This window comes from Mangifera indica, chromosome 11 (assembly GCF_011075055.1).
Source record: "Mangifera indica cultivar Alphonso chromosome 11, CATAS_Mindica_2.1, whole genome shotgun sequence".
Lineage (NCBI taxonomy): Eukaryota > Viridiplantae > Streptophyta > Magnoliopsida > Sapindales > Anacardiaceae > Mangifera > Mangifera indica.
This window is the reverse complement of record NC_058147.1, coordinates 5888164-5899760: the sequence shown is the minus strand read 5'-3', so window position 1 is coordinate 5899760 and position 11597 is coordinate 5888164. Positions and strand designations below refer to the sequence as shown.

At 32.9% G+C, this 11597-nt stretch overlaps 3 protein-coding genes across 3 annotated transcripts; 2 read left to right on the top strand and 1 right to left on the bottom strand.

Annotated features, from left to right (window-relative positions):
• Nucleotides 1-718: 718 nt before the first annotated feature.
• Nucleotides 719-1565, top strand: LOC123230177 (probable E3 ubiquitin-protein ligase XERICO). The gene has a single exon (XM_044656333.1). The coding sequence runs from the start codon at nt 817-819 to the stop codon at nt 1465-1467; it is 651 nt and encodes a 216-aa protein (XP_044512268.1). The 5' UTR covers nt 719-816; the 3' UTR covers nt 1468-1565.
• A 2308-nt stretch (nt 1566-3873) lies between these two features.
• Nucleotides 3874-4590, top strand: LOC123229568. The gene has a single exon (XM_044655476.1). The coding sequence runs from the start codon at nt 4147-4149 to the stop codon at nt 4480-4482; it is 336 nt and encodes a 111-aa protein (XP_044511411.1). The 5' UTR covers nt 3874-4146; the 3' UTR covers nt 4483-4590.
• Nucleotides 4591-4728: 138 nt separating this feature from the next.
• On the bottom strand, nt 4729-9091 carry LOC123229567 (chlorophyllide a oxygenase, chloroplastic). Its single transcript, XM_044655475.1, has 9 exons — nt 8921-9091; nt 7941-8177; nt 7567-7671; nt 7083-7358; nt 6635-6782; nt 6324-6508; nt 6087-6199; nt 5377-5671; nt 4729-5271 (listed from the first exon to the last, which is right to left on the bottom strand). Exons 1-9 carry the CDS (start codon nt 8996-8998, stop codon nt 5101-5103), a joined length of 1608 nt encoding a protein of 535 aa, XP_044511410.1. The 5' UTR covers nt 8999-9091; the 3' UTR covers nt 4729-5100.
• Between the last annotated feature and the right edge of the window lie 2506 nt (nt 9092-11597).

Sequence of the window (11597 nt, the reverse complement as noted above, 5' to 3'; positions counted from 1 at the left end):
TTGTTTGATTTTTAAATTGAGGAGGGAAAATATAACAAAACTTTAGTTTTTTTAAATTTTTTGTTAAATAATTATTTTATTCTTAACATTAATTGAGTTTTTCAATAGAATATTATTTATAAATGAGAGTTTGAATTTTTTAAAGTTAGAGAATATAAATTTAGGATTAGACTTAACCTTAGGTGGGAACAAGTCTTTTGCCCTTTATTTTATTTATGGATTGCTAGATAACCTATCCAAGTATTACTAGTGAGATTTAGTCTTACCGCAGTGCTGGTGACAAATAGACAGCCATATTATTTAACTATTGGCCTAATAGCCTGAAACAAGCTATACGCAAATTAGTTTGAGTGTAAGAATTTAATATTTTTAAACTTTGATATTTGGTTTATAAAGTTTATGAGTTTAAAAAAATTTGATATAAATTAATTAAAATAATATAGTTTTGATCAATATATATTAAAATGATATCATTATTAAATTATAGATTAAATTTTAATTTAAATTTAAACTTAAGTTTGACTCTTTTTAATTAAATCAAATTTAAACACTTTTTGGAACTTGCTTACTAAACTTGTTAGGACCAACTTCTATTTTATATCACGAGTCTAAAACACAAATTGTACATATATTTTTTATTTTTTTTCTCACGATTAAAGAGATTTCTTGTAACGATGTAACCAATCAGCATCGTCCAAATCAGTCTCCAAATAGCAGCAGGAAGCCAGTCTGAATTAGGAAATCAACTTACACACAACCACCTATACCTATACCTATAAATTAAGACCAATTCTTCTCAAATTCATTCCCCTTGATATGGCCAACTTTCGCTACTTAATTCGACACTTCACTCGTGCTACCTTAAACAACGACTTCACCAACAACGTTTTCAAAATCCATGTGATGTTTTCTCATACTCCCGATCTGAGCCGCTGGCCGTATATAAGAAGGGATGCCTTCCGCCGCTTGTCTGCTCGACGCTATATTGTCCCTCGTCAAGATTTACTATCGGATCACCTTGGTCCTACAATCGTTTCTCTCATACTCGCTTCCACAGGCCTCTCTCCTCAAGATACTGAATCAATCGCATCTCCCTTTATGTGCCTCGCAAGAGAGATAGATAGCGACCCCGTCAATAAGGACGCTAGAGTTTTAATTATCGCCGTATTGGTTGTAATTGCGGACGATGAACAAAGAATTCTTGAAGAGTCGTTCACGCAACCTGTTCCGACAAGTATTCCCACCAGTAAAGAAGCTATTCAGAAGCTGGAAAAAGTGAGGGCTGAAGATTGTGCAGAGTTGATGAGGGAGCTGTGCGCCGTTTGTTTGGAAGATTTTCAGTTTGACTTTGAGAATGTGCAGTTGCCGTGTGGACATGTTTATCATAAGGACTGCATCGTCAGGTGGCTGGAGGTTAGTAATATGTGTCCTCTGTGCCGGCACCGGTTGCCGTGTTCTGAGAATTAGGGCAAACTTCAAGTTTGGTTTCAAATTGTTTCCTTCTGAGTTGTTGTTTTTGTAAATCATATTAGGAAATTAATTATATTTATCTTCTACACATAAAATCAATCTGAAATAGGAAAAAAAGTAAGCAATGTAAATCGTATTAGAATTCTACCTGATGAACATATCTTCTTGCGTATCAAGTAGTTTCCAAATAGAAACAAGAAGCCAATCTGAATTCGAAAATTAATTAGCTACAACAACAAATCCATATCAATTATGATATTGAATCTATCGCATCTCCGTTTATGAGCCTTGCAAGAGAGAGAGATAAGCAGTGATGAAGAGTTTGAAATCAATCGCATATTCCTTCATGGGTCTTGAAAGAAAGATGGAGACCGACTCAATCGATGGTGATGCCAGAGTTTTAACTATTGGCGTTTTTGTTTTAATTGTGGAAACGTACTCTGATGATCAAAGGAGTCGATCATGCAAGGTGGTCCTTGCATGATCAGGCTTCCCTTCCCCAAAAAATGAGTGGCTTTTCGAATTTCAACCAAGTGTTCCTAAGAATCATTTAACAACAAAATAATCAAATATACAACTTTTAACCTAGATTCAGTCAAGTCTTTTAATTGATTTTTCGTCATTGTTTAATGAGAATATGAAATGAGATGGTGAAGAGTGTTTAAGCTTTCGATTGTGTCGAGAAGTTACGAATGGGGCAATTCTTTCATTATTTGAAACATTTATATAACTTATAAGTTGCTTTAGGTTTAAGTAATATTTAATTATAAAAAATTATATATTACTTAATATATTAGTGAGTATACATTAGGGTTAGGGTTTCTGCAACTCACAACAGTACATTGGTGTGAATGTGAAGTGAGATTCGGTTGTTGGGCGGTAAAGAGGAGGTTGTGAGGAACAAGTGCAGCTGAAAATAGTGACATTTTAAATGATTTCTGGGAATTTAAGTTTCAAGGAAGAGGGAGAGAAATTACCAGTGAAATTCCATGCAGAAAATAATAACTAGAACTCAAGAAGAATTTGGCGGCTGAAGTTGATGTGAACTGTGTTCTTGAGTTTTACATGGATTGCGGTTGGATTTTGAGACATATCTCAGGGATAATTGGGAGCCACATAGAATGGATAACGGGTCCGGTCAGAATGCTCTGTTGTCCGGGTAAACTATAGTTGGGTTTTGTTAATCAATGTTCAAATTTATATTATAAAATTAATGAGTTTTAGTTTAATTCCCGGACGGCCGTTTAGTTTAAAAAATATTTTATTAATAAAATTGAATAATTATTTTAAAGATAAATTATTAGATATAAATAATTATTATATTAAATAAAATTTAATATTACTTTAAAGATAGATTACTTAAAAGATTACTGATATAAATAATTACTATATTTGATAAAATTTATATATATAAATAATTATTATATTTGACTCACAATAATAACAAATACTAATATAATTATTTTACTTAAATAATATTGAAAGATTTTAGAATATAAATAGTATTGTGTTTGGCTAAAATAATATACTTATGTTAAATATTTATTCTATGTATATTCTAAAATATTTTACATCTTAATAATATATCAGTTTTTTATGTGATCAAATTATGAAATTTATTAATTAAATATTTTTTGTCGAGTTATATTATTAGTTATATATATTTTTTTAAATTTGTTTCATTTTAATTATTATTTTAATTGGAATGAGAATATATTTATCCTAAAAAAAATTAATAAGTAAAGATAAAATTATAATAAAATTAATATTACATTAAAAAAATTTAATAAAGATAATAATTAGAATATCTTCTATATAAAATACTATGTTATTTTAAATAATAAAAAATTATCAAATTTTTTTATTATTTTTTAAATTATTAAAATATTTTATTATTTAAATTAAATAAAATAATATTAATAATAAAAAATAAATTAAGAGATAATTTTTAAACCAAATGTCCCTATGGATGTTGATGTGGATTGTGCTAGGCTAAATTCGATACGGCAAGACAGTGGCATACCTAGGTCTGCCAAAAGGCATTATGATCTTTGTGGGCCTTTAATAAGCTGATTTATGTATGAGTTGGCCCAATAGATTTTATTTATTTATTTATTTTGTATAGATTATATTGGATCGACCCACAGATTATGCCCCCGCATAGTGGATTGAGCCAGTCCCTAACCCCCTGATTATGTCGATGCCTTGTAGAGTATAGGCTAAAATCACACATGATTAATTTAATTAACTTTCCTAAATATTAACTATTATATTTGCATAAATTAAAATATATATATATATAATTAGGTAAAAGACTATTTTCAACTAAAGGTTTGTTGAAATCACAAATTCCTAAACCTTTAAGTTACAGAAAACCAAATGAACATCCTTCAGTTTTTAAACAGAATCACCGACAAAGTCGTGGAATTCACGGAATTGGATAATGGGTAGGATTTTGATTTTTTGAAACTTTATGTGTGGGAATTTGTTCGTCCATCAAACCTTGGGCAGGAATAGTTATTTGACCAAGTAATAACCTTTGAAGGGACGCTAAAATGCTGCGAAGAAGCCAGAAGAAAAACCCAGAACCCTCTTCAACGCTTCAAATCTCCCACCTTTTTATATTCAACTCACCACCGCTGTAAGCGATAAATTAAACCCAACAAAAAATAAAGAATGTTCTTCTTCTTCGTGGGTGGAGTCAACCAGCAGGTGCGTCAGGTGCTAAAATCGGGTGCCGGGAGGTGTATAAACTGCGGGTCAGGAGCCGATCTTGTCGACTCTGAGAAAGTTGTAAAGGTTTTCTTTGTTCCAGTGTGGAAATGGCCTGGCAAAGAGCCTCTTATGCATTGTAAGAACTGTAATTTCTTTTTTCCTCCTGCTCTGTCTAATACTGTTGAATCTGAATCGGTGTTGCCGAGTGTCTATTCCGACGATCTCAGATGTCGTTTTTGTGACCGGGTTGTGGACCCTGAATTCAGATTCTGCCCTTTTTGTGGCTCTGCTCTGTAATTTTAATTCTCTTCGTTTATTTTCATTTTGATCTCGATGAAGCTTTGGCTTGTGTAAATGAAGTTTGAGACTATAATTTATAATGAATAAAATAGTTTTTTTTTATTAGATTTCTGTTGATGTTGCATACTTCACTCGAACCTCTGTAACTTAGTCGAATCAAGAAATGGAATTTTTGTTGAGCCTTAAAATTTTTGAAGATTTCATGGCAAAGTTTAGAGCTAAACTGAACTCGAAATTCTTAGCTTTTGTAGCAAATCCTGGATTTTGATTGAACATAATGTAAATGATGCATATCATAAAACAGAGACCAAAGACCCTCACTGCATCAGCCAAGAAAATAAATTACAAAAAGAAAATTTTGCACTGTACACAAAACAATAAAAACAAGGGCTTCTTATGTGGAGATCATCACTTCTCTGCCTCAGAAAAATTCACAATTTCCGGGGTGTCTACTGGGTAATTCTCCGAGAGCACTAATCCAATCCAAACTGCACAAAGCTGAGAGCTACTGAGGTGTGGTGGTTTATTTGCAAGTATGCCTGAGAGTGCAGTTGAGACTAGAGTTCGGTTGCACTTGAGCATCTTAAGATAGCCTATGAATCGTAAAATTTCAATTTACATTGGTTTGCTGAAGGGTAATTTCTTCGCACCTCGCTCCAAAGCATCCCTCCACAATCTGTACCTTACCCCTAGTTTATCATAGCCTACGGGCAGATTCCAAATGTTTGCCCCATTGATCATTCGCTCTTGCTGCCCAATGACAAGTCTCAGATCCTCATTCAACACCTGTATTGGCCACATATCAAGAAATCAGGCAACAGTTCCTGAAGAAAAAACAACCAAGAACCCCCTCGCAAGTGACAGGAGAGGTTACAGAAAAAACTTTTTTACCTGTTTTGCAAAATGCCTCCACACGTATTGAATGAAAGGGATGTGCTTCAAGACAGGAGCAAAGTCTAATGACATTCTATATAACAACCTTGTTTTCTTTGTTGATGAAGGTAAGCAGACGTGAAGTTGATGAAGATGTGTCGAACACTGTCTGGTACTCTGCCCTTCCAGTTTTCCAGGTTTTGAGATCCCTATAGTTGATAGCACCATACATGGAGGACGAAATTCCATATCTATTGGATAAGGGTCCCAGTATCCTTGGAGGCCAGATGCAGGTGTCAAAAACTTCACCAAGCTGAAAATGCAAGCCGATGCCACGAATGACATAAAAGCAAGAAAGTAAGTTCAATAATATTATCTCCACATAAGTTATAAAGTATGCTTCCTAACATTTTCCTATGAGAGATTTAATATTAAAATTACTTCTTGTTTCTATGCCATTTGACAATATAGACAGATCCTCAAACACAGAAAACAGAAAACTGGCATCTAGGAAATTAATTTTTAGTATTTACTCAAGATTTTGTTTGTTCTCATCATATGCAATCTTTTCAAACATTCCACCCAAGAAAGAAATTTAGTGTCATCGACAAAGCAATTTGGGCGTGTGTGTGTGTGTATCTGTGAATCAATAACTTTATGACTTATGACTTTTTTTACAATTATTAGTTACATTGAAGATCATTAAATTTAAATTTACAAGAACAAACCTGGGAACACTCCATCCCTTGGCAAATGTAGACGTGTGGGTAAATGGAGCATGAGCTAGATCTAAAAGGTTATCCAGAAGTAGCCCGTGTTCAATAGGAAGTTCCATAACAATCTGTCATTCAAGGACATAAGATATATGAGAAGATACAAACTCTTTCAAAACATTATGCAAGCTTGATCTGTGTCTTTCTTGTATTCATATTATGTAAAACAATTAATATGCCTTTAAGGCATACCTCAGCATGGATTTCAAATCCTGAAGGAGGCAATAAAGAAGGAAGAGTGGCTGTTGGAGGATCATCACCAGGCCAAATCCATATCATTCCCTCTTGCTCAAAACATGGCACTGATTTTATCTTCACATTTAGCAATCTTGTAGATGGCATTTTCTCACATTTTCCATCTGTAGTGTATTCCCACCCTAATATTTATGAGCAAAATATTTTTTAAGAGTCAGCTTTATACCTGAATCAGTCACTATTGACTCTTAAACTCAATATTAAAACCATGCATAATCTTTCAAGTATTTCTTATAGCTCTTACTAACCATGGTATGGACACTGGATGCGACCGTCATTTACTGAACCAAGGTGAAGAGGGCAGGCTCTATGTGCACATGTATTCTGAACACAACCAGGTTTCCCATCTTTGCCACGAAAGATAACCCATGGTTCCTCAAAGCATTCAATTGGAATCTGAAACAGAAATGGTAAGAACAAATAAGAATATCCCCTCATGTAAATGATTTTGGACAATACACACTCCCAAGGGCAAAGATGAAATTTGTTAAAGCACATCAATCTATTTGATAGCAAAGTTAACACAGCCATTATAAAAGATAAAAAATAATTAATTAAATAAAACAAAGACAGTGAAACCCCAGTTATTCAACTTGTTTTAGTTTACCAGAAGACACTCTAGGCAAATTTAGGGCATGACATTTGCAGATCAGCAGTATTTGATTCGCTTAAAATCAAAATTTTTGAAGGACATACCATAGTATCATCCTTGAGATCAGAGGAGAAAGCAACTGGGTACCAGAAATTTTTCAATCGGGGGTGATAAGATTGAACTGGACCTGAGACATTCAAGCTTTTCTGGGGCAACTTTCCCTTCAGGGTACCCAGAGACTCTGTAGAAGTACTAGGAGAAGAGCATGTTTGATCAGATTCTGAGGTGTTTCTGTCTTGTAATAGCCTATCATTAACCAATGCTTCCATGTGAGCTAGTTTCTCTAGAGCAGTGGCAACCCTTGCTTCAGATATATGAACCTGTGTTTGTTCAAGGCAAATTTGCTATGAGATAGCAGTTGGAAATTCCATTAATATTACGTATATTTAGGCTTTTAATTGTTGCATGTAGGTCTTGATTAATACATGGAAAGAATTTCAATCTACCCAAGTCACAAAATTTAGATTATAAAAGTGTTAAAGTACATTTGAGTCACAGGGTATATCACCAACTGCTGACTTTCCAGACCTGATTATGAGCTTGTGATAGTTCCTCTTGCAATTCTGCAAGCTCTTTCTTCATTGTGCCAATTGACTTGTATTCACGTGCCAGAGGATTTAGAACTTCAACAACCTGCAACACTGTCAACGAAAGTGAGTATTGTCTTAAGGAAGCAATCAAAGCTTCCAAAATTTCATCATAGTGCCAAGACAAAGTCAGCCTGGCTACCATTTTTCATTCTCATTCTGAGGGTATGCTCCTTTTGTTTGTCTAGATCATTCAGATGTAATGATCATATCCATAATTTATAAAGATTCAGAATTAAAATACGGCACAATGTTTAGCATCAAACATAAGTAGAAAACTCTAGTTAATCAAGAAAGTCCAAGAATAGCGGAGACCTTTTCATGGAGTAGCATAATTGTGAGCACATCTTGTCGAGCCTTCCAATCACAGTACTGAATATCATATCTAGCTACTTCAAGAGCTTGGTTCACATCCAGAAACTTTCCTTTACATTGAGGGACTTTAGACCTTGGGTCCTCAACATCGAAGAGTGTGCTCCATCCGTTCTTCTTATCTACTAAGCCACCTTCCTCCCCAAATACAGCAAACACCCTGAATCCTCCTCGAACGCCCTGAAAACCCACACATCGATTTTAATATAAGCAAACAAAAATTTTGATTTCCAGTAACCCCACAGGAACTCTATCAGCTAATCTCTTAATCCTTCTCGATGACCTTTAACCACATACAAATTTTTCTTATTACAATAAGCTTTAAGCTAATAAAATTATGGAAGCTCCATTTTGTGATAAATGCATAGTTTGCTCAAAAGCATCAGCTGCACAATTTTCTCTTGACCTTGCAATTATGCAGATAACTTCTTAGAACAAAAACAAGCACAAAAATTGTGCATTTTTCCGCATCTCAGTTTATAATAAAGCTCAACAAATGTAAGTCAGTTAAAAGCACAATAAGTTCATCAAATGGCCAAATAAAAACCAGCAAGTAAACCTATCAAGACTGCATTATACTAGGATCAAGTTCTATCCCAAAAAAATCAGCAGCAACCTAGATAAACCTATCATCTAAACAAATTAAAATTGAAATCTTTGGACTTTCAACACCACAAAGCAAGCAGCAAATTGATCCATCATATTGATCACCCAAACTAAGTTCTTTTCAAAAAACAAATTTATCAGCAAGCCACACAAACCAGCACAAAAACAATTTAAAAAAAAAAAAACCATCTTTTAACTATGAACATCTCAAAACAAGCAGCAAATTCAAAACAAATCAACCACCAAAACTAAGTTCTTCTCCAAAAATAAAAACGACTCAGATACATAAACCAGGCAGCAAATCCAAAAAAAAAAACCTTCTTAGAGTTAGTCTTTGCTGGTCTAAAAAGAGATATCGGAAGAGACAAGGCAGCAGCAGTAGCGACGGTGTTCATGGCGTTTGAAATTCACGCGGTTGGAGGAGGGGGAGGGAGAAAGAAAGAAAATGTACGCAAATTTAGTGAGAGAGATGTATTGTTGGGATTTTGTTGATAAGAGGTTGGTGTTTGCCGCTATCTAATATGGCCTGCCATCGTATGCCAAGTGGATAAGCGTGGACACTTCGGTGGCACACGTGGCGTATTGGACATCCACATGCTCTTCTGGTCTGAGAGAGAACATCTCTAAACTTGCGGGCCCCGGATATCTAAAATAGTTGCCACCTCGGATTGATGAGATATCTTTTTCTATCTTACTATCTGCCTTGTTGGATTTTGAAAAAGTTTTTAACTGTAAATTGTTTTCAGATGGAAAAAATCTTATCCGTCCACTTAATTTTGATCAAAGTGTTGATTGTGATTTTGATGGCTTAAATTGTGCATGGATAGATACAGCAATTAATTTGTGAATGAGATCCATTGTTTCTAGTAGCATTACGTAAAATACCAAAATTATTTTTCTCTGTCACTAATTTTTTTTTTTCATTTTCAATTTTTTCGTTTATTTTATAAAATGTGCTTACTTTATTATTTATGTTTATTTTCTACCATACAACAAAAATTATAAATAATTAAAATATTTAAAAAATCACAAATCATTTAAAATAAAACAAGCTTTTCAAACCTATATTTTCATCCTCCAATCTATTTTTCATGACAAGTGTCATTCACGTGTTAAAAATTAGTGGCAAGAAACATAGTTATTAGTTAATGACAATATATTATAGGGTATCTAATAAATACAAAATAATATATATTTAAAAATATATTGAATTAATATAATATAATTGATGTATTATATAATATGATATATATTATATAATATAATATAAAATACTGATATAAATTGATATATTTTTTTAGAGACAATATAGATATAGTAACTATGTATATGAAAAATTCTAAATTTTTAAAATTATTTATGATATTTCTCATAATGATAATGTTTTAATTAGAATTTTTATTACTTTATCGATATTTCATTTTTTTATTTTTTAAAAAAGTTTATCCTCTAATATAATATACAATATAAAAAATTTAATTTTTGATATACGATATAATATACAATTCAATTACCATGACAAGAAAAGAATCAACCAATATTGATATTTTGGGTTATGGCTTTTTGAAGCAATAAATTTTTTTTTAGGGGTGTGTATAATTCGGTTCAAATCTTTAAACCAAATCAAACTGTTTAAAAATTATAATTTGGTTTGGTTTGAGTTAGAAATTTTTCAAACTATTTTTTATAATTTGGGTTACGATTTGGACGATCTTCGAAACTAATAAACCGTAATCCGTATTTCTTCAATATATATATATGTGTGTGATTTTATAATGTTCAAATTATGATAGTCAAATTATGTATCTCATCGTATGATGCGTCTTTTAAAAAATAAAATAATAAAAAATTATAATTGATACATCATCATATTGAAAAATATCACAAATATCTTTAACATTTAAAATTTTTTCATAAATACCTCTATTACATTATCATTTTTTTTTTTAAAGTGTATTAATTCATTCCGGTATGTATCATATAGTATAATGTATTTATAGTATCTTATTAATTCAATACATTTTATAATATGTATGGTTTTTTACTTGTATTATATCATATCGTAAGATATTGATAATTATGATTCGAACAATAATTCAAAATGAACTAAACTATATTTTTTTAGTTTTAAAATCTAAAATATTTGATTTATAAATTTTTCAAACTGATTCTTTTAGTTTTGATTGAAAAACTCTCAAATCATATTAAGCCAGATAATTAATACCCCTACTTTTCTCAGTATCAAAACAAATATGTATTCCGCCGGTTCTTCCGGGTCTGTTCATGATTTAGTGGCAAGAGTGAGCTATAATCAAAGTCACAAGACCAAGGCCGGTGTCGCCTTTTTGGCCGCTCTGCTTCTGTGGATGGTCTCGGTTTTGTTCGAAATAGTCTTCAACAAGCACAAAGAGCTGCCATGGATAGTCTATGGTACTTCCTTTTTCCAATTGGCCAAGTGGGTGGTCAGATTTTCGGTCTCTGGGGACCCTCTCTCTGTTAACACTGCTGCCTCTCTTCTTCACTCTACTGTCACTTCCGCTTCAGGTTCCAGTCTTACTTCTGCTTTTCATTTTATAATTTTTTGTTGTTTCTATTCTTGTTCTGTCGTTGCATCATCTGCCATTTTTGTATTCTTTTGACAATGAAACTCATTTTGTTGATACTGCATTCCATATATTTTTATGCGAGGAAAGTTAGATGGATGGCTCGGATTCGTGATGCGGGGGTGGCTTCTCAACTGGACCATGTTTGTTCTTGCGAGGTTTGTATCTCATTTTCTGGTCACTGTCAAGCTGATTAGAGATGGTTCCCAGTTTGAAAAGGGTATCGAGTTGCCGATTGCCTTGTTAGGTATGGTTGGCATGAATTTACTTAATTTTTTCCAAGGGGTTTAGGAAGCAGAAAACACCCTCAGTGATGAATAATCATCATGCTGAATGACTAATGCAGTGAAGATCAAAAAAATTAGTATTGTATCGTAGATATTTCATTTAT

Excerpts from the sequence above, each read along its gene's own strand:
- LOC123230177 (XM_044656333.1), top strand. The coding sequence starts at position 817 with ATGGCCAACTTTCGCTACTTAATTCGACACTTCACTCGTGCTACCTTA.
- LOC123229568 (XM_044655476.1), top strand. The coding sequence starts at position 4,147 with ATGTTCTTCTTCTTCGTGGGTGGAGTCAACCAGCAGGTGCGTCAGGTG.
- LOC123229567 (XM_044655475.1), bottom strand. The coding sequence starts at position 8,998 with ATGAACACCGTCGCTACTGCTGCTGCCTTGTCTCTTCCGATATCTCTT. Across the intron at positions 6,783-7,082 it reads ATCTCAAGGATGATACTATG|ATTCCAATTGAATGCTTTGA; the intron begins GTATGTCCTTCA and ends TTTCTGTTTCAG. Across the intron at positions 5,272-5,376 it reads GGAGGCATTTTGCAAAACAG|GTGTTGAATGAGGATCTGAG; the intron begins GTAAAAAAGTTT and ends TGGCCAATACAG.